The sequence below is a fragment of the Olea europaea genome, chromosome 8 (assembly GCF_002742605.1).
Source record: "Olea europaea var. sylvestris chromosome 8, O_europaea_v1, whole genome shotgun sequence".
Classification (NCBI taxonomy): Eukaryota; Viridiplantae; Streptophyta; class Magnoliopsida; order Lamiales; family Oleaceae; genus Olea; species Olea europaea.
Window position 1 is genome coordinate 2,706,113 of NC_036244.1, and position 23,631 is coordinate 2,729,743.

The 23,631-nt window shown below is 35.4% G+C and overlaps 1 protein-coding gene across 1 annotated transcript; it reads right to left on the bottom strand.

Moving 5' to 3' along the window:
- Positions 1-13,963: 13,963 nt before the first annotated feature.
- On the bottom strand, positions 13,964-18,083 carry LOC111398509 (heat shock protein 83-like). The gene is made up of 4 exons (XM_023025443.1): positions 17,733-18,083; positions 17,487-17,628; positions 16,406-16,686; positions 13,964-15,787 (listed from the first exon to the last, which is right to left on the bottom strand). Exons 1-4 carry the CDS (start codon positions 17,868-17,870, stop codon positions 14,237-14,239), a joined length of 2,112 nt encoding a protein of 703 aa, XP_022881211.1. The 5' UTR covers positions 17,871-18,083; the 3' UTR covers positions 13,964-14,236.
- Positions 18,084-23,631: the final 5,548 nt, after the last annotated feature.

A 23,631-nucleotide genomic window follows, 5' to 3' on the forward strand; every position in this document is an offset into this window, starting at 1 on the left:
ATCAAATTCAAAAAAAATTATTTAATTTAAAGATATCTACTACAATGAATATCATATTGAGAAAATGTAAGAAAATAATATTGAATATCTTTACATGACTTCCTTTATATCTAGCCAGAAGCAGATAAAAATATTTCATGCATTCTCCTGTAGCATGTATTGTACATTAATAAAAATGATTGAATCAAATATTATCATGAACCAGAAGTTCGTTGATCCAAAAAGTTTTATACTTTGTCATAATCAACTTGGACATTCAATAGTTGTAATGATGTGTTGATTAATAAACAACTCACATAGACATCTTTTAAAGAATTAAAAAAAAAAATTACCTAATAATTATCCACGTGTTGCTCGTTCACAAGGTGATTTGGTTCTTAGACATTCAAGTTTCAAATGTCAATATTAAATCTTCAACTTTTTTAGAAAAAATTCATAAAGATATATATGAGCCAGTACACCCACCATGTGGACCGTTTTATTATTTTATGGTATTAATCGATTCTTCTACCAGAAGGACTATATCTGCCTACTTTTCGTTAGAAATGTAGCTTTTGCTAGACTACATGCTCAAATCATAAAAGTACGAGTGCAATTTTCCAAATTACACAATCAAAGACAATTCATCTTGACAATGCTGGTGAATTTAAATCACAAACATTTGATGATTATTGCATGTCAATTAAAATTATTATTGAACGTTTGATTGTGCATGTCCATACACAAAATGGTTTAGCAAAGTTGTTTATTAAATGTTTACAACTTATTACTAGACCATTACTTATGAAAATAAAACTTCCAACTTTTATTTGGGATCATGTCTTATTACATGCTGTATCATTGGTTCGTATAAGACCAACTACCTATTATTGACATTCACTCTTACAACTTGCATTTTATTATGAACCTAATATTATTCACCTACGGATTTTTGATTGTGCGATCTAAATCCCTATTTCATCCTTACAAAGTATTAAAATGGGTCACCAACAAAAACTTAGGACTTATAAGGGTTTCAATTCACCATCTAAGTATCTTAAACTTTTAATTGGTGATTTATTTACTTCACGGTTTTCAAATTTTCATTTTGATTAAATGATTTTTCCAACTTTAAGAGGGAAAAAACACATCCTAGAAAATATGATAAAATTTCTTGAAATGAAATGACTATACCTCATTTTGATCCCCCGTATCAATCAATATGAACAAGAGGTAGAAAAAATTATTCATTTGCAAATACTTGCAAATCAATTACTTGATGTATTTGTTGACACAAGAAGAGTGACAAAGTCATATATTATAATAAAAGTTATTCCAGCAAAAGTTGATGTCATTGTTGGACAATCTGTTGTAGTAAATGAAGTTCGAATATACCAGATACATGGTAGTCCAGTTGGTTTAAAAGACTATGTACATCAAAGAAAGCAAAAGAGAAAACCAACCAAAAACTTTGAAAGAAATAATATTAGAAAATATTGATCAATCAAATATCGAAAATATAGTTCCTAATGAACCACAACTATATGAAAATAATGAGATTTCAATAAAATTTATATTATCTCATAAATTATGAGAATAAAATAATGCTGTTATAGATAGTATTCTTGCATTTAACATGTCTCTTTATATTTGTAAAATGAGAATCCTAAGCCACAATCTGTTAAAGACTGTCAACATAGAAATGATTGGCCAAAATATAAGGAAACTATATAGGCAAAATTGAATTCTTTATAGAAACGAAAAATGTTCGGACCTATAGTTTGAACACTTGAAAATGTAATCTCTGTAGGATACAAATGAATTTTTTGTACAAAAGAAAAATGAAAATAATGAAATTACAAGATACAAAACTCGACTCGTAGTTCAAGATTTTTCACAAAGACCAGGAATTCATTATGAAGAAGCATATTATCCGATAATGAACACCATCACTTTTTGATTCTTAATCAGTTTAACTGTATTACAAAGATTCGATATGTGCATGATAAATGTAGTAATTGTCTATTTATATGGTTCATTTGATATGTGTGTGTGATTTTTGAAGAGCTTAAAGTGTCAGAAACAAATGATACATGCTCGAGAATCACATTCTCAATTAAATCGCAAATATCCTCATACAGATTGAAACAATCCAAACACATGTGATATAATTGTCTTAGCAAATATTTGTTGAAGGAGAGTTATAAAAATGTCGATGTCTACTTATGTGTTTTCATAAAGAAAACAAATATTACGTTTGCAATTGTAGCAATTTATATTGATGATTAATTTAATTGGAACTCTTGAAGAATTTAGGAAAACTACTGATTATTTGAAAAATAAATTTGAGATGAAGAATTTAGGAAAAACCAAATTTTATCTTAGGGTTACGAATTGAACATTTTTCAGAAGGACTATTTGTTCATTAATATACATATACAGAAAAGTATTAAAATATTTTTATATGGATAATGCACATCCATTGGCATCACATATCGTTGGTCAATCATTTGAAGTGAAAAAAGATATATTTCGTCCATTTGAAGATAGAGAAAATGTTCATAATCATGAAGTACCATATTTTAGTATAATTGGAGCATTAACTCATCTTATAAACTGCATTCAACTTGACATAACTTTTCGTGTAAATATCCTTACAAGGTAGAGCTCTACACCAACTCAAAGATATTAGAATAGTGTTAAACATATTTTTCGTTACCTAAAAAGTACTACTCATTTGTGATTATTTTACTCTCAAAAGTCTGGAACTCCTTTTGTGGAATATGCAGATTTATGTTATCTCTTTGATCCACTTAAAGCTAAATCACAAAAAGCATATGTGTTTATACGTGGAGTAAGAGCTATATCATAAAGATATGTGAAACAAACCTTGACAATAATATCTTCAAATCATTCTGAATTATTTTAATCCACGAAGTAGGCCAAGAATGTGTATGGTTGATGAATATAACACATTATATCCAAGCATCATGATGATTAATTTCAAAAAAAGATAATCCAATAATTTCATATGAAGACAACACTGCTTGTGTTACACAATTCAAAAGAGGTTATATCAAAGGTGACATGATGAAATATATTTCTCCAAAATTATTTCATACATATGAGTTTCATAAAAATGTTGACATTGATGTTCAACAAATTCGTTCAAGTGACAATATAGCTTATTTGTTCACAAAAGTACTACCTACATCTACATTCAAGAAATTAGTTTACAAGATTGAAATACGTGATTCAAAGATTTTCAGTGATCAACATCACGCGATAGTTGTACTCTTTTTTCTTTGCTTAGATTTTATCTCACTGGATTTTCCTAGTAATGTTTTAATGAGACGGCATTGATGTTTAATACTCCAAAATAATTATATTTTTTCCCTTCGTTTGGTATTTTTGTCCCAGGCATATATTTTGTAATGTGTCGTTCAAGACAGAGTATTGTAAATGGTAAATTTATTATTGAATGACAATTATATCCCTGCAACCCTAAAAATTATTATCATTGTATCCATAATCATTCCCAATAAATATGGGATTTTGGTTCTCATTATAATACATATAATTCTATAGATTTTTATTCTTTCTTATCTTTTTTTTTCTTTTCAAAACAAATTAAAATTATATTTAAATTTATTGTTTAGTTGAAAATTTTATAGTAATTGCAATTAAGTTCCAAAATTTTTTAGTAATTGTGATTAAATCTCAATATTTTATGGAGCTACCACATGAACCTGATTGGACATATATTATCAAACCTCTTATTATTAGATCTTATCTAGTCGATCTTAGACTACATAATCTAATTATTAATTTATTTTTGCACTAAAATTAAAATATTGTACTCTCTAAATAAATAAAATGACTAAATCCTAATTATACGTGATACTTTTCTCTAAATTTTTGTGTATGTTTTTTATCTCCATTTGAGATCTCATAACTAAAAATGAGCATAAATGACTATTTTGTCTCTCTAATTATTCTCACTAATTTAGGTATCAATTTTCTTAATGGCCATGTGAAGCAATCACATATGTCAAAGTTCACTGTCATTAAATACTGAGAGTTCATATTTTAACTATTTAATAAAATTATTTTAAGTAGTCTCTCTACCTGTTTTTTAAGATGATTATTGTCACAAAATCATCTTCTCTAATTCACTTGTTCTCAAACTTCATCAATTAAATTTATTTTACCCATTGGACAATTAAAGAACAATTAAGTCACAAAAAGATATACACAATCTTGTCAGAAATTTAGATGAAATACCTGACGATCAAGTGAAATTTAATGCTCACACGATCATACTATAGAATTAAAGAGACGTGGAATGTTTAATATATTTCAAGTGTACTAATATTACATTTAACTATTTATACAATAAGGACAAAATCCAAATCCAAATAGTTAATCGGCCAATATTACAACATTCCAATACAAGATTTTTACCTTTATACAGTGATTGTGAACAAATTATTTATGATTAAAACACAAGTGATGTTATGTTGTGATTCTCAATGTAAGTATCCAACTTATATTCTCGAGTTCATCATAAGCACTTTAATTCGCATGTAATAAATAAATGTACTCACAATTTGTTTATTGTAAAAATATCATAATAAAATATGCTATATGGGCACACAATCAACAGATCTTTAATGCAAAAGTAAACATAATCGAAATATATTTGAGATCTAGGATTGGATGCGGTCAGCTTCAGTTTGATTTCGAAGGGAACCTAATCGGATTGAGTACCAATGGAAATTTTAAAAATAGAATCACTGGTTTCATATCTAACTATAAAAACAAATCGGAACTGAACTAACCGATTTTGATTTAGTCCAACCCGATTCTTTATATTGGTAATTTATATAACTAAAGTATGAAATTACTTGTCAGATTAAAAATAGATAAAAATAAAGTTGAAATCATTTATCATACTTGTAATCTAATAATATTAAAATTTTAATTAAATAAGACAACCAAAAGAAATACACTCCAATGCTCAAGATTAATTAATTAGGACATAACAAAACGAGCTATTAAACATAATATGAGCTATAAAATTTGGATTAAAAATAATTTTTAAGAAAATTCATAAGATAATGTATATTAAAAATGCAAATAGTATTTATAACCTGATTATTTTCAATAATATTCAAATTTTGGTGATCGATCATTTTGAAGCTGTGACAGATTTGAATTTTTACCCAAAAAAAAAAAGGAACTAAAAATACATTTTTTCCCATTTGGGTAGCACTAAAGCTATGAATTATTGTAAAATATTTATAAAATTATTTAAATTTAAATATTGATTACCAATTAAATTTTGCTGTAAAAGAAAGAAAAAGAGTGTGGAAAGTAAAATTTTGGCATGAGATAATTTCAATGTCCAGTGTTCAGATATCTTGTGTATATTTGTGTAATAAACCAGCAAGTGAAATTAGGGAGAATCAAATTCACTATTGGTTCTTAAGGCAATAGTACTAAGAATCAAACTGAAATCGATCGACTCTCGATCTATGATTCCAAAATTGATCTATTTAATAAAAAACCGAAGTCGAATGGATCAATTCTCTCCATTTTTGAGAAAAAATGTCTATCCCTGCTAAGACCGAGAATACTTTTATTAGTAAATTTGAAGATTACATTCCCTTCTAGTTGGAAATAATCTTTTCATATAAGGTTTTGAAGAGCTAATAGTATCCTCAATCGCTTCAATTAGGAATGACATTAATATAAACTTAGGCCTACTTAGTGTTTTTCCTAAATTTTGATTGATTAGTTAGGACACCATATCAGACTATTTGATGGTCATTATTGTGTAAAAATGATGTTTTGAATAGGGATTTTTTTTTTTTTTTTTTTTTTTAAGAGAATGTATGATTAAAAAGTGTGCTGTAGTGTGACCCAAATTCTATTTGAAGTTGATGTTTGGGTAATAGGATTTGGAGTTTGAATGATAAAGGGATCAAATTTTATCATTGATTAGGAGTTTGATTGGATGGCTTTGGATAAGTTGAAAACATGATTTTGGAGTTTAGGTAGAGACACATTACCTAGGCGCTGAGTTTAAAGCACCTAGGCGCTCAGTTGAAAAGCAAGACTTTATCCCAAAACACAGTGACAAAGCACCAAGGAAGCAGCAATCAAGAGCCGCATCTGTCGTTCGCTTCCTACGAGCCTGATGCTCGGGAGATGATGTTATCCGCCTAATGATCAGTTTCACGTTTTTCACTTAATTCTTGTATCCTATTTTATTCAAAACACTATAATCGAGGTCCCATGTATATCTCGTGACTTTTATACTCTTCATGACATTGAACAAAAAAGAAAACATTGAGAAAATAATAAAAACTTGTGAGGAATTGTTAGATTTAGGTTGATTGCATCAAATCTTGGTATTCATGTTTGTGATTGCTATATTTAATCTCTGCAATTATCTTGTTCCGTTCGTAACATGAGGGACAGATTGAAGTCTCGGTATAGAGAGAAGACATGTCAACTTTGCAAAAAGAATAGAAACATTAGAGTTGACTGCTACAAATTGAAGAACTTAAAGATGACTACAAATAAAGAAAAAGGAAAAAAAAACGAGAGAAAATAGGAGGTTCTGGAGATTGCTTAAGTGAAGTAAAAATACTGGTGATTTCTGACGATGGTTCTGATCCTTGTGTAGATTGGGTTCTTGATTTGGCTTGTACATTCCTATGTGTCCCAACAGGGTAAGATTTTACCACATAAGAAGTGGTTTCAAGTGGTACTGTGATGATGGAAAATAACTCATCTTGCAAAATAACTGGAATTAGATCAGTCAATATTAGAATGTTCGATGGGGCTGTCAGAATGTTTACTGATGTAAGGCATATTCTAGAGTTGAAGAAGAATTTAATATCCTATCTTTGATGCTAAGGGATACAAATACACTGATGATGTGGAGTTCTAAAAGTTAGCATAAGTGCTTTAGCTGTGATGAAAAGACCAAGAGCCCAGTTATATGTATTAAAGGGATCCACAATTACGAGGGAGGGTGTAGTTGTTACCACTTTTTCCTTAAGAATTGAAGAAGTTACCAAATTATAGCATATGCATTTGGGGCATATGAGTGAAAGAATGGCTTAATTGAGCATAAAAGGACTTCTTGATGGACATAGTACAAGTAAATTGAAGCACTATGAGCATTGATTTTTGAAAAGCAGAAAAGAGCTAGATTTATGAAAGGGAATTATAGTTCGCATGGAACACTTGATTACATCCATTCGGATCTCTGAATAATGGCTAGCATACCTTCATGGGGAGGTGCTTATTATATGTTAACGATAATTTGATGACTTCTCCAAAGCATTATGGGTTTTCTTCTTGAAGAAAAGTGATGTGTTTGCAACCTTCACAGAATAAAAGACTGATTGAGAAGCGGATCAGAAGTTATGTGAAACGTCTCCGTACAGATAATAGCTTACAGTTTTGTTTTAACGAATTCAACGATTCCTGTAAGGCTGAAAGGATTTTGAGGTACTTAACAATGCACTACACTCAGCGGCAAAGGATGAATAGGACATTGATTGAAAAGGTTTGATGTGTGCTTTATAATTCTGGGTTGCCCAAGCTACTTCTACAGCTTGTTTCATTATCAACCATTCACCTTCAATTGCAATTGGAAAAAAGACTCCTAAAGAGATATATTCTGGAAACCATCCAAAGTCCAAATTACTCAGATTTGAAAATATATGGGTATCCTACTTTCGCTTATGTGGATAATGAAAAATTGAAACTAAGGTATAAAAAGTGTCTTGGTTATAAATTCAGTATGAAAAGATATAAGCTTTCGTGTCCAGAAATTTGTAAGATGGTAATCAGTAGAGATGTAGTATTTGATGAACTTGTAATGGATTAAAATTTACCTAGAAAGGATTCTGGTAAGTTAACTCAGATGGAACTAAGCGCTTAAGTGGAGTTGGAAATCGGTTCGGGATCAAAATAAGAGTCTACAGCTCAGTCTATTTCAGAAGAGAAGAAAAGAAAAGAAGAGTATTGTTTCACCACCAGTAGTACACAATATTCTGTTGTTAATGATAGACCTAGAAGGGTGATTAAACCTTTAAAATGGTATGCTAAAGCTGACTTGGTAGCATATGCATTGAACGTTGTAGAAAATATTGATTTTAGTAAGGAGCCTACTACATACTCAGTAGCAGTTAATTGTAATAATTATGGAAGATGGATGATTACGATGTAGTAGGACCGGACATGGTCCGGTTCGTTTCGGTTCCAATGAGAACCGAATTCGAAATTTTTGGGTATTTAGTAAGTGAAACCGTCGGGTCCAAATTAATTATGGAACCGTTTAGGTTTTGTTCCATTCGGTTCAGTTAAATTTGGTTCGATTTCATTTAGTTCCAAGTTCTGTATTATAATTAAATTTTTTAACATTTAGAAAGTTACATTAATTTAACTAATGACACGTTTCGTCTTAGCTCTCACGAAATAATTCAGTCCAATCTTATGTGTCTTTTGCATTTCTCTTTACTGAGTTTTTCATAGATTTGATTGTTAAAATCATAGGAAGAGGAAGATAGCGAGCTCAAAATAATTAAGAGAGGTGATGTGGAGCTTCAATTTGATTTCTCTAGAATGGTAGAAACAGCACTTCGATAGAGTAACATATTTGGATAAAACTTAGGTCAATTTGATTAAGTTGGCTTTGAACTAAAAATTAGAAATAAGGAAATAATATTTTTTTGGTTAGAACTAAATTAATTAGCTAGCAAATTTATTTAGAAAAAATAAAATAATTTGACTTATTTAAAATAAATTAATAAAAAATTAGGAAGATTCGATTCTTCGGTTCTTAATCTAGAACCGAGATACCCGTTCGGGTATTTAATTTAAGAAAAATCGATCGGTTCGATTCAGAAATTTTGTCTAACCCTTCTATATAGAAGAAGAAGGAGTCACTACTTAAAAATGGCACGTGAGACTTTGTGAAATTACCCATTGAGAGGATGTTCATTGCAAGTAACTATTTAAAAGAAGAGAAGGTACACCATGATTAAAGATGCCAAATATAAGGCAAGACTTATGACTAAGAGATATAGTTAGATTTAAGGTGTAGACTTCACAGGTGTGGTTTCTCCAGTGGTAAAAGCGTGGCTCAATTAGAGCTTTGTTTGGAATTGTTGCTAAGCATGATTTGGTACTCAAGCAGTTGGATGTAAAAATAAAAATCTTGCATGAAGAGCATGAAGAGACATCTATATGTAACAGCCATAGTGTTTCATAGTCACTAGAAATGAGGACTGTGTGTAAATTGAAGAAGCCTTTTTTTTTTTCCTTTGAAAAAGTCACTAAGGCAATGGTATAAGAGGTTTGACACATCCATGACTACTCATGGATTTATTAAATACAGTTACGATAGTTCTGTGTACTATAAAAAGTGTAAAGATAGGTAATTTACATATCTACTACTTTATTTTGATGATATGTTGATAGCTGCCAATGATGAGACAATGAAGATTAGAGCACAACTCAATGAAGAGTTTGATATGAAAATTTTGGGAGTAGCAAAGAAGATTATTGGAATGGAGGCCTTGATGGATAGAAAAGTTGGCAGATTATATCAGACTCAAAAAAAGTATATTGAGAAGGTGCTTCACATGTTTAATACGTTGAGTGCAAAGGCTATCAGCACTCCCTTAGTTGCCCACATTAAGTTGTCGTCTACTTTGTGTTTATAGTCAGATGAAGATATTAATTACGTCTTTAATTCCTTATGCAACTGTAGTTGGATCATTGGTGTATGCTATGGTTTGTACATGCCCAGATTTGGTACATACAGTTAGTGCAATTAGCAGGTACATGGAAAATTTCGATAAGGAACATTGAAGAGCACTAAAATTGATATTTAGATAGTTGCATAACTCTACAAAAGCTTGCTTGCATTTTGGGAGAAATTCAGGAGTTACTGGATATGTTGATTCAAACTAAGTAGGAGATTTTGATAAAAGGAGTTCACTTACAAAATATATGCTTACTATTGGAGGCTGTGCTATTAGATGGAATGCTACATTACATAATGCAGTAACATCATTTACTACTGAGGCAGAGTACATGGCTATTACAAAGGTATGTAAGGAAGCTACGTGGTTGAGGGGTTTATTTTGTGAAATCAGTGAAGACTTGCAGATTTCTAAATTACATTTTGATAGTCAGAGTGCCATCTTTCTGACTATGGATCAGATGTGTCATGAAAGGACAAAGTACAATGATGCTAGGAATTAGAGTAATTGCTCGTGGTGATATTGAATTAAGCAAAGATGATACCAAAGATAATTTTATTGATATGCTGACAAAGACACTTTCTACTGCCAAGTTTAAGCATTGTTTGGACTTAGTTGGTGATGCTACCAAAAATTGTACATGTTAATTTCTCAAACTTGACGACTAAGGGCGAGCACGAATGAGATCTTCTGATACATGAAACAAAGGCATTGAGGTGTGTCCTCGTCGTCACTCGGATGCTTAAGTTAGAAAGAGAATTTATGTGTGAGACTATGAACTGAAAATTATGTAAAAGTATGCGTGAATAATGGGTTGAAGCTTTATATTTATAGAGGTAATTAGTGTGGTCCTAGTAGGACTGAATTAGTTAAAATCCTTATCTTCAAAAAGTCCTACTTGAGAGGGGCGTTGGACTCGTACTACAATTGCAAGAGGTCCAATCATGACTTAAAGGTAATATAGTTGAGATAGAATTCTCCTAGGTGTACAAGTCTCAGTTGGGGTATTTAGGTCAAATTAGAGTCCGTAGACCGTAGGACTCTTTCTTAAGCAAGAGGGTCGTTGAAACTAATCAAATGGAAGTGCTTGAGGATCAACTTTCCCATTGAAAAAAAGAAGGGCATCCCTAGAATATACCCCGAGGATGTTGTCACCCAAATCTCATAGGAGGGTGGCACGGATCCTCGGGAAATATCTCGAGGACACCATTATACTTGAGGACTCCATGGCTATACATAGTGAAAAAGCACATACGAGTCCTCGACGTGAGATCCTCAGGATTTCAAATAGTAACTACGTCATCATCTTCGGGAGTGCCAATAGTGTTTACATCAGTTGGTACTCATTGTTGAATTAGCCTTTAGGAGCTTGTTTGGAAGAGGTGGATAATTGCGTATTGAAGAGTGAATGCATTGAAATTTGTGTCAAGGTTGATACTTGTTGTGGTGTGACTCAAATTTTGTTTGAAGTTGAAGTTTGAATAATTGAAATTTGAGTTTGAGTGATAAAGGGATCAAATTTCATCATTGATTAGGAGTTTGATTGGAAGAAGGATTTTGGATAAGTTGAAACTTAGTTTTCGAGTTTCGGAGTGCCTACTGCCTAGGCACCCAAAAAAATCGAAAAGTAAGAATTTGTCCTGAAACACAGTACCCAAGGGGCAAGAAAGCGGTACTAAAGTACCGCGTCGTCGCTCACTTCCAGCGAGCCTAGCGCTCGAGCAACGATATTATCTACTGACGATCAGTTTCATGATTATGATATAAATCTTGTATTCTATTTCATCCAAAACACTATATTGAGGTCATATATATCCCAGGACTTGCATACTCTTCATAACCTTGAACAACATGGAAAACATTGAGAGAACAATAGAAACTTGTGAGGAATTGTTAAATTTAGATTGAGTGCATCAAGTTTTATAAAACAATTTCAGTTTCTTGATTTATTGAATTATCCTCATTATCCATGGTTCTTTCCCGTATTGGATCACATAAAGTTTTGGTGTTCTTGTTTGTGATTGCTTTATTTCATCTTTGTAATTGACTTGTTCCACTCATAACAAAGTGGGAAAAAAATGAGGTTTACATACAAAATATTATTATGTAAATATGTGATTGAAAATGAGTATGAAAAATAAATTATTTTATTTAAGGAAATCAAACAGCGGCTTAATAATGAAGCCTTCCTCTTTTTGACCCAATAGTTGAGGTCGGGATGTTGATCCATTAAGCTTAGCTCTCTCTACAAAGGATTTTCCTAGATAGGTTTGGTATAGCAAAGGAGATGATGCTTTTAAGAGATCAGTCCCTTAGGGATCGATCATTCTACGACATAACATATGAGCTAAGCTCTCATTATGGTAAATATTTTTTGTGTATTTAAGCCAGCAATCTTTCATTTCGTAATTCCATTCCATTTATGGATACATAGTCCACACTTTAGCCAGCAATTTCTACTTACGTAATTCCATTCCATTTTGTAACCAAAAATGTGCACCACCAAGACATATAGAGGTTTAGATAGTATCTCCAATACGATCGTCAATTGCTTCAATAATTGTGCCACATTGTCAAAAATCGATGGTGTTTTAAAATTCCCTTCCCAATGGAAACTAGAAACAAAAATTTCTAGAGAGGAGCTATATATACATATATATAATGACGGTCCAAATTAATATTTGTTTTCCAAAGTTACATTTTCTATCCAGATGTGGTTTTATCTGTATCATAAGAAAATAACGGACACGTAAATATTAATTCATACATTGTATTGGAGACTAATTTTAGACTTCGTGTCTATTTATTAGAAGTCAATACCATGTAGATAGAAAGTCTTCCAATTACTTATAACACTTGGATAACAACCCGTAGAATGCATCAGAGATGCACTTAGTTCAGTTAGATGTCGACTCAGAATAACACAATTGTGAGGCTTTGTGGAGTTTTCTCCTCTATTTAGTCTCTGTCTTGTTCCTATGAGTTAAACTTTATACTATTTTGTCAAGGGAATTTTTGAAACTGTTCTAATATTTCCTTATGGTCATTTTACTCAGTTAACGAATTTCCTCGTTGCTATCTTTCTTGTTTCTATTTTGCACAAAATAGATATAAGCTTATTCTCATTGTTATTCATTTGAAAACAGATTGAGGAACTAAAAAGCGTATTTTCAGTAATCTCAAAACAGGCATTCAAAACACAAAACTCAAAATGAATTCAAAACTAAAAAACTGAACTACGAATAGAACAGTCCCTAACTTTTTAGGTGCTTGAGACATATTTTAGTAGATCAAAAGACACATATTTCCAAGAGTAATGCAAATCAAGGTAGAACAAGGAGTAGACCAAAACTATTTGGTCTGTTGTGGTTGCTAAAAATATATTAACTTGGAACCTTCCAATAAATCTAGTTATCAGTCTTAACACAGCGCTGAAATAAGATTCAATGATCATATTCCAAATTTACTAGGAACAAATCTGGTGACATTTTCAATTTCTTGTTTTATTACCTTATTTTAAAATTTAGGTATGTCAGAGATAGGTCTACTAGATTTGATCCCATGCTCCATCCATGCCTGAAATGGATTAGAAACATCAAATTACGTTGAACCTTGCTACATATACATCAAACTTTACATAATGAATTTACCTAATGCCATATGCCATTATGAGATTTGTCAGTTTAAAAAACAGTCAATTTTTTCATGTAATCATTTCCCTTCACATTATTTTATGTAATTCCTTATGGACTATTTTTATGTATAAATAGCATAATTCAACTACGTTTTATGGTTATATTCCTCAGTTGACAAATTTCCTCGTCGCTGTCTTCCCTACTTTTATTTTGCGCAAACTTACATTAACAATGACCATATATGTAATCTTGTTACTGAACTCCAGCAAATTAGTATTTCCCTCCCTTAATGTTCCTGTTTTTTGTGTTACCCTAACTTGTTGCACAGCTTCCTAAGCCGTCATTGAATTTATTAAAACAAAGTACATTGTTTACATCAAAATTTTTATATATGTACGACAATCTTGTAATTAAATGTCGTTTAGCTTATTAGGTTTTATTCAACGTTTAATTACATCAATATACAGAAATAAATTCGTATCTATAGAAACAGGGGCAACGTTTAATGGCATGCGCCAAGTTCAGAAATTTTTTCTGCTCTAATTTGAATATTTAGAATGGATCGAAGCAAGGTACCTACTTGATACTGATTTTCATTATTATTCATCTGATTTGTATTCCAACTTATTCTCTCATATACATAACACTACAAAGTTACATTCCTATACAACAGTGCCGCGTAGGATAGAAGGCAGAAGGTTTCAAAGCAACTATTACACAACAGAAACCAGACAAACATAACAATATAAGACACAGGAAGAGACAAACTCGTACACGGGACTCGAGACAACCACCACCACGACCTTCACGATTGAAACAAGGAAAATCACCTTAGTCGACTTCCTCCATCTTGCTTTCCTCGTTTTCCTCTTCAAGTGCAGGCATGTCAGTATCATCAGCGCCAGTCTCATCCTCATCGATACTGAGACCCAACTTCAACATTCTGTGAATTCTTGAAGCAAATGTGTTAGGATCATCGAGACTGAATCCAGAAGTCAATAGCGCAGTCTCGAAGAGCAGCAGCACCAAGTCCTTCACTGACTTGTCGTTTTTATCAACCTCGGCCCTCTTTCGCAGCTCCTCCATGATACCATTGTCTGGGTTAATCTCCATAGTCTTTTTGCTTGACATGTAAGCACCCATCGACGTGTCCCTCAATGCCTGAGCTTTCATAATCCTTTCCATGTTAGCTGTCCAACCATATTCCCCAGTAACCAAGCAACATGGAGAGTCCACAATCCTATCGGAAACCACCACTTTCTCCACCCTATCTCCTAGAATGTCTTTGATAACTTTGCAGAGATTCTCAAACGATTTTTTCTTTTCTTCCTTCTTCCTTTTCTCTTCCTCGGATTCCTCATCAAGTTTCAAGCCTTCCTTGGTTGCAGACACTAGCTTTTTTCCATCGTACTCTTTTAACTGACCAACAGCATATTCGTCAATAGCATCCACCATAAAGAGCACTTCATATCCCCTCCTCTTAAGCTTCTCTAAGAATGGAGAGTTCTCAACTGCTTTTTTACTCTCACCGGTGATATAGTAGATGTCCTTCTGACCCTCCTTCATCCTGGTGACATAGTCCTTTAAGCTGGTCATCTCATCACCGCTTTTTGTTGAGTAGTATCTGAGAAGATCAGCAAGTTTACCCCTGTTCTGGCTGTCTTCATGAATTCCCAACTTGATGTTCTTGGAGAAGGCTTCATAGAATTTTGGGTAGTCGTCTTTGTTTTCCGCAATTTCAAAGAACATCTCAATACACTTCTTCACCAGATTTTTCCTAATGACCTTCAGAATCTTGTTCTGCTGAAGCGTTTCTCTAGAAATGTTAAGTGGCAGATCGTCAGAATCCACCACACCCTTGACAAAGCTGAGGTACTCAGGGATGAGCTCCTCACAGTTGTCCATAATGAAGACCCTCCTGACATATAGCTTAATGTTGTTCATCTTCTTCCTTGTGTCAAATAGATCGAAAGGAGCCCTCTTTGGCACAAAAAGAATTGCCTTAAATTCGAGCTGTCCTTCAACGGAGAAGTGTTTCACAGCAAGGTGCTCCTCCCAGTCATTTGTTAAGCTCTTGTAGAATGAAGCATACTCTTCCTTCGTAATCTCTTCAGGCTTGCGGAGCCAGATGGGTTTCTGTTTGTTGATCTGCTGCCATTCATGTGTTACTTCCTTAATTTTCTTCTTCTTCTTTTTGTCCTTATCTTTGTCCTCATCAACTTCCTCCACATCGCCCTCCTCTTCCTTCTTTGTCTCCTCGTCTTCATCATCACTGATCTCTTTCTCTGTGGTCTTCTCAACCAAAAGATATATTGGGTAGCTTATGAACTCAGAATGCTTTTTAACAAGATCCTTTATTCTCCTTTCTTCCAGATATTCCAGCTACAATAATCAGAAACGTAAACATGAAATTACTACGTGATGCAGGAAGAACATTAAATTATTTAAAAAAAACAACAAAGTTCATGAACTCTAGCAGCACGTGAAATTATCTAAGAAGAGCAACAATGTTGGGGGAAATCACTAAAAAGGAGAAATCACTATCTATTATAGACCCCTATTTCCCCTTTTGTTTGATCTCATCCGTATCCCCTGTTTTTGCAAAGACAAAGAAAGAAATTCTATTTTCTCGCCGAAGTAAATACGGCGACGAAGAATCAAATTATCACTATATTTATTCCTTTTTCTACTTCTGCTTCCAAGTGCATTGTGTTTAGGGATAATCAGGCTCGAACTGATGACTTCCACCACATCAAGGTAACACTCTACCGTTGAGCTCTTCCAGAGTGGTATCTCACTGATGGCTCGAGCCCCCCCGAAAGGAGGCCTTCTTCGCCTTCCACCTATGTATGTCTTGTACATCAACATACAGAAAAATTGTTTGGAACGCTAACACATACTCATCTAGAATGGAATTCAATCATAAAGTTGAAGTCTATTCAAATTATTAAGCCTGTCTCACATAAGAAATACCTAATGCCAAACAGATTGCAACAATACCTGATCATCCTTGAGGAAGAGAGTTATTTTAGTGCCCCTTCCCAGAGGCTCACCACTCACATCTCTTGTCACGGTGAAAGAACCTCCAGCCTGGGACTCCCATACATATTGTTCATCATCATTGTGTTTGGTTGTCACAATAACTTTCTCCGCCACAAGGTAAGAAGAGTAAAAACCTACACCAAACTGACCAATCATACTAACATCAGCCCCAGCCTGCAATGCCTCCATAAATTCCTTTGTCCCAGACCTTGCAATTGTCCCCAAATTGTTGACCAAATCTGTTCACATTCAGATGTACACTATCAGAGCCCAGAATCTCATATAATGTATTTCCATTAAGTGGAATTGGGATGCATATGTAAAACACCCAGAGCAGCTTATGACAGAATACTAAGACATTTGACGATCAAATTTTAGCTATTGTATGGAAAAAATTTAATTTCAATTGCACCCTTGCGAAGATGTACTAATCTAAATGCCAGTACAAATGAAATACTGCGAATCTTCCTACTCATTATCTCTATAGGGGTAAAGAACAAAAAAATTCACGTTCAAATAGCTTCCAGACAGCAAATTCACGTTCAAATAGCTTCCAGACAGCATATCATGGGTAAAATAGGAGGAATCTCCTTGTTTCTCGGGGCACTACTTAACTTAAAAGACACTTGCAATATTCGCCCTGCATAAACTCGAAATTGGTCTGTGTATTTATCAGTATATATAGTTTCACCTCACATCCATATTTAATTTTCAACCATTACCTGTAGTACAAGACTAAGCTTCAGAATCTTAACTAGGAGCATGTTAAATTGAAAGATTTCCATTTTTTTTCTTTCTTTTTTTTTTTTTTTTAACTTTGCCACATTTCAATAATCAATTGAAAGCCTCAATTCCATTATGCAGATTGTCCACTCTTTGCACCCTTAACTGTTGATTATCAAAAATCATAACAATTATAGTTCAGCAACGTATGTTATAATTCCTCAATCAGGTTTCATTTCTATTACATCTGAACACCAAAGCAACAACTCTGTGAGCATAAAATTAAGGATCGAGGTCGAATGAAATTGCAATATACCTGATTTAGTCATGCCAACGCCGCTATCAATGATAGTGAGAGTCTTATTAACCTTGTCCGGTACAATCCTGATGAAAAGCTCCGGCTGCGAATCCAGCTTGCTCTTGTCCGTCAAGCTCTCAAATCGAATCTTATCCAACGCCTACATCAAAAACTCAACAAACAATTCTCAGCGTCTCATCAATAACAGGTATTCAAATTTTACTCCAAAATTGAAAAAAAAAACAATTATATATGAATACTTACATCTGAGGAATTGCTGATGAGTTCCCGAAGGAAGATTTCCTTGTTGCTGTAAAAAGTGTTGATGATAAGACTGAGAAGCTGGTTAATTTCTGCTTGAAATGCGAATGTCTCTGTTTCTCCCATGCGAACATCAGCCATTTTTGCCTACTTTTCAAACGAGAAACCACACGCTAATTCTACAAGCACGAACGGAATTCGACAGAAAATTCAGATTTTTGAGATATTGCAGAACTGCAGATCAATGGAGGAGGAGAGCGAGTATATATATATTAGAAATTTGTGCGATTTTTGTGCTGAAAAGGCTTTTCTGGAATCGTATGCTTGGCGGTTCTAGTGGTTTCTACGTTTTTCTACTATTTTCCCTTAACTCCAATTTTATTTAAATGAAAATTGGTTTAGATTAATTTTAGTTTGGAATTTTACCAAAACCCAATTGGTTGCTTTTAGTTTCGTGTTAATCCAAAATCGGCCCAACTCCATGATCCACATCCGTCCCTATTAGAGCCTATTTTGGAGTGATTTTGAGAATTAATTTTTTAATCATTAAGAGAAAAGTGATGTTCACTTGTGAAAGAAGAGGTTAAATATGAAGGTTATAATAGTAAAATAACAGTCAAAAAAATCAATATTTTGAAGAAAAAAATCACTTCCAAACGAACAGTTAATAAAATGTATTAATTTAAGAAATATTGAGGTTTAAAAAAATATAAAATAAATAAAATTTGATGAAACAAGTGCAATAATAAAAAAAAATTGAGGACTTCTAGTGACATTAACTCTTTTCATTTAAACATAAATAAATTTGATGAAACAAGTGCAATAATAAAAAAAATTCGAGGACTTCTAGTGAAATTAACTCTTTTCATTTAAATTATGGTGACAATGACTTTTTATTTTTTCAATTTTCATTTTGTTGGTATCTTACTTTTTGTTATAAGATATTTTCTAGAAAGGTACAGCGAGTCGGGTTTGAGCTACTTCAAATTTATGCTAAGAAATATAATGAATATGAAATGAATTTAGCCCCTGTTTGATTAACATTAAATTACATTACATTACATTTCATTTTTCTCTCTCCTATTTTCAACCATACAATCTTCTATAAAATAATATTACACGTAAATCGAAAACTTTACTTTCTTTTTCAACCACTCATTTTTCTAAAAAATACTATTCCCCCCATTACCATTTTCAGGTAATGGGGGCCAAACAGGGGCTTATAGAGCTCGGATTTAAGTTTTTTTAATATATAAAGAAATAAAAATATGAAAAAACAAAGGGTAAGAATAAAATATATAGACACAAATTTAGCATATCATCAATTAAGGCCCTGTTTGGCCCTCTTTTTTAAAATGAAAATGGGTGGAATAATATTTTGTTTTTAAAAAAATGAGCGATTGAAAAAGAATGAAAAATTTTCAGTTTACGTGTAATATTATTTTATAGAAGACTGTGTGATTGAAAATAAAAAAGTGAAAAATATAATGTATTGGAATGAAAATTATTGGGGTCAAATTGGAGCTAAGTGACCAACTTGAAGATCATCAAAATTGCATTGATAAATATATTTTTAATAAAAGTAAAGTGTATGCATCTTTTTAAGTACACAGAACGGGCTTCAAGTTGAGTTAGAAAAAGCATCGTTAAAAGTTAGAGAAAATTACTTTTATTACTCATTTTAAAATAATAATTCATATAATACATTCCTACTTTTTTAATACGTATTACTGAATTTCATAAAGTAAAAAATGAAACACAAAAAACAACTTAAATCTATATTTATTATTTTGACAGCTTATATTACTTCACTGAACAAGCCAATCTATTTACACAAATAATGTTCAAAATCCCCTAATTTTACCATGGAAAATCCCCAAATCCAAATAATCATCTTCTACCAAAATCAAAATTCCAAATCCGATAATCCAAAAAATCACAAATAATCCCACATATCACTCATCCTCAAACCTCATATTGTGAAATCCATAATCTGAATATCAAATAAATGATTTTTATCGTTGAATGTTGAAGATAATGGTGTTTTTATCAATGAATATTAAGCACTAGTCGAGAAAAGTTTAGCAAGTTGATTTAGAATGATAGTCTATAACCAAACATTTTTGTTGAATAATGGCGTCCCCTAATCATGGATGTTTCTACTTGCCGCTTATCTCTGGGTCCAACCATGAACCAGCAAAAGAAGGTGAGTCTGTGTCACACATATTTAGTATGAAATAATCCTATTCTGGAATTATTTGCACTTAGCCTGTATTTGAAAAACATAAAAATGAAGCTCCCACTCTGTCAAGAACAGACTAAGAGGGTCAGCTACCCAACTAAATTTCCTAATTAAATACCGTTATTGTATAGGTGGATCTCATTGTGAAAGACCTATTACTGGATAATTCATAGGTAGAGCCACAAGAAAAAAAGTGCAGCACCAATAAATCCATGAGAGATTATTTGTAAAAGGACTCCATTGAGCCCTGTATCGGTGATAGAACATCTCTTAGATAAAGAAAGAGAAAGAGAAAAAAAAAAAAAAAAAAAGCAGTGATTTAACAAACGTTCCATCAATCATTCGCATAAGATCTGTGCAGGCGATCTCTTGGGAAAGGTGACCATGGAGGATGTTTCCTTGTGGTTAAGAGGCTCGTGCATCGACTTTGGGGCTTCGCCCATTTGACAAATACTTCCACTTGAGGACCTCAGCTACATCCAACAGGTTCCATGCCTCGGGTCATGGGGCCTCGGCCTGAAGCACTTCGGATATATCCCACCTCGGCAATGTGTGCCACTTCGGCAGGAATGCCACGTGAATCAGGATGAGTGGGCCATTGGTCCAGGTGGGTAGGACAGGTGTGACAACACGCGACAATAGTCCCCCAAGTCCAAGTATAATCATTAATGTAGTGCGTGGACTTTGATGGAGTAAGTTGAAGAATTCTGGAACCCCAAATAATAGTCCCCCAAGTCCAAGTATAGATATTTATATAATGCGTGGAGTTTGAGAAGTGTTGCTTGGGTGAATGATGAAGAAGCCGAGTTGGTTGAGGAAACCGAACCTGCGAGGCTTGAACGCTGAGTGCCGAAGAGGAAGCCGAGGTGGTTGAGGAAACCGAACCTGCGAGGCTTGTGAGGGCTGATTGGGAAGCCGAGGTAGTTGAAAAAATCGAACCTACGAGGCTTGGATGCTGAGTGCCGAAGAGGAAGCCGAGGTGGTTGAGGAAACCGAACCTGCGAGGCTTGAACGCTGAGTGCCGAAGAGGAAGCCGGGGTGGTTGAGGAAACCGAACCTGCAAGGCTTGGATGCTGAGTGCCGAAGAGGAAGCCGAGGTGGTTGAGGAAACCGAACCTACGAGGCTTGAACGCTGAGTGCCGGAGAGGAAGCCGAGGTGGTTGAGGAAATCGAACCTGCGAGGCTTGTGAGGGCTGATTGGGAAGCCGAGGTAGTTGAGGAAACCGAACCTGCGAGACTTGGATGCTGAGTACCGAACAGGAAGCCGAGGTGGTTGAGGAAACCAAACCTGCGAGGCTTGAACGCTGAATGCCGAAGAGGAAGCCGAGGTGGTTGAGGAAACCGAACCTGCGAGGCTTGCCGAGGTCCAATGGTAATGATTGTGCGTTGGTCGATGTGCCAATGATTTGATGTTTTATGCTTGTTTTCGAGGAAAGGTAGCTGAACCGTTACAACTTCCAAGGCGATGGCGTCGTCGAATTAAAAATGCAATTATGAGGTCAGCTGGCGTTTCTAGAAGCAGACGCGTTTGAGGGGTGCGTGGGAGGCACGCATAGATCGGAGGCGTAGGATTGGAAAAACTGTTTGAATTCAACGCCTCGGATTGGATCTAAAATGGAGGGCTCGGATTGACTGAGATTTGATCTGACGGGTGGGGTTCGTCTTGGACCTTTATAAAAGGCGAGAAAATCCCAATTTTCAAGATTTTTGAACACTTTACATTCTCAAATTCTCTCAAATCTCCCATTTTCCGGTGTCGAGGTTGTCTGCGATTAGATTCCGACCAGTCTCCGTTTGTGTTGAACTCTTTTAGGTATTGTTTGCATAAAAAATCGTTGTTATTGTCTTTGTTCTGAAAAGTATGGAGTCCACTTCGGGTAGGGAACTTGTTACAGTGGCGTCTTTAGACCATGGGGTAGGTCATGGGGGGACGTCCGAGGTGGATAGGTATGCCATGGCCGAGGAGGCTGTGGATTATACCCAGGAGTGGGGGGCTTCTAGAGTGCCTTCGAACATGACGGGGAAGAGGTTGGGGGAACTTAGGGAAAGGTACAATGTGCCCCATAACATAGAGATGTTAGTCCCCGAACCGAACGAGCGGGCCTGCTATCCGAGGCCCGGCTACGTGGCCGTGAGTGAATACCTGTTCAAAGCAGGTATGCGTCTTCCTTTGCACCCCTTCTTTAGGGCAGTGCTTAGGAAATTCATGCTGTCGCCGACCCAGGTTCTACCGAATGGGTGGAGCCAGCTGGTCGGCTCGTACTTCCTGTGGAAGGAAGTGTCACTTGGGGAGGACATGCCTCTTCATGTCTTCTTGACCCTGTTCCAGCCCCGGGTAATTGGGGAAGGAGTCAAGGGGGTGGTACTACCTCACGCCTTGGGGGGCTCACGCACCCTTTGTGGTGGGGCTTCCTTCCTCTATCAAGGGGTGGAAGTAGTCCTGGTTCTGGGTGCGAGGTAAATGGCAGGCAGTGGAGGGTGACAAAGCCCTGTCATGCACAGTGCCGACCCAGTACTACGAAGCTTGTGAGTCTCCCGTCCTCTGCTCGTGTTTTGAAATCAGAATATTTATTCGTCTAACTGTTGGAGGTTCGTCTTTGCAGATAGTAGTACGAGGTTTGAGCTCAGCAGGGAGGAATTCGAGGTGATAGAGGACATTTACAAGAGGCCTCTGAAGCTTCGGCACTTCGATCACCTGATTGATAGAAGCAGATACTTCTTGGACTTCGAGCTGATGGCATCCAGAGGTATGGGGCCCCAACACTTGATGTTTTTATCCCGAATGTTTCTTATGCTGATGCTAATCTGTTGTGCAGACAAATTTAAGAAGAGGGAGTACCCAGCTCCGGACATGGCCTCAATCTTGAAGGCCACTTCTACCGTGAAGGCGAGGCCCCTGAAGCCTGGGTCCAGTGGAGCAAAGGAAGTCCGAGGCAGGGTCGAGCGCCTGTCGAAGGACTGCACTCCCAGGGCCTTGGAGGAGGCATCTTCTCAGAGGCCAGAGAAGCCTAAGGAGCCTTGGGTCAAGGAGAAAGTCTCTGAGGAGACTAAGAAGAGGAAGCTGGTGCACATCTCCAGCTCAGCTGGCAAGTTTGGGACTTCAGTGTCCCACAGGGCAGAACAAACTGGAGAGCCGAAACTTCTTGCTGTAGCCTCTAAGGCCATCAAAATGGAGATGGTAAGAGAGGTGGAGGCCGAAGAGGCTGCAAGGCGAGCTGCAGAGGCGGCGAAGGAGAAGCCGGTTCGGGAGAAGGGGAAGTCTCCAAACTTCCTAGCTGGGAGGGAGGATGAGCTGGCCCCGGCCTTGGTGGAGGCTCTCCCTGAGGAAATTAGAAGTGCCACCGAGAGCTTTTACAAGTTTTGGACGGAGAGGTGGCAGCTTCATGCTTCGTCTTGTGATGCCACCGACCTCACAAGGGCACTGGTGAGTCAAAGCGCCCGGACCTTCGGCCTCGCGCTCGAATGCAGGGAGGCATTAAGTGAATTCCAGACAAGGACTCACGCCTCGGAGGGGAAGGCTGCCTCCTTTGCAGAGGAAGTCAAAGCTGCTAAGGCCGAGGCCGAAGAAGCCAAAGCTCAGAGGGTTGAAGAAGCGGCGAAGCTCGAGTCTGCTTTGGCCCAAATTGAGGCCCTGAAGAAGGAAGTGTATGAGTCACAGTG

Bases quoted from the DNA above. Each gene is read 5' to 3' on its own strand.
- LOC111398509 (XM_023025443.1), bottom strand. From the start codon at position 17,870: ATGGCTGATGTTCGCATGGGAGAAACAGAGACATTCGCATTTCAAGCA. The intron at 16,687-17,486 runs GTATATTGCAAT...GAATGTGAACAG, and splicing joins CGTTGGCATGACTAAATCAG to ATTTGGTCAACAATTTGGGG. The intron at 15,788-16,405 runs GTATTGTTGCAA...TGATTATTGTAG, and splicing joins TCTTCCTCAAGGATGATCAG to CTGGAATATCTGGAAGAAAG.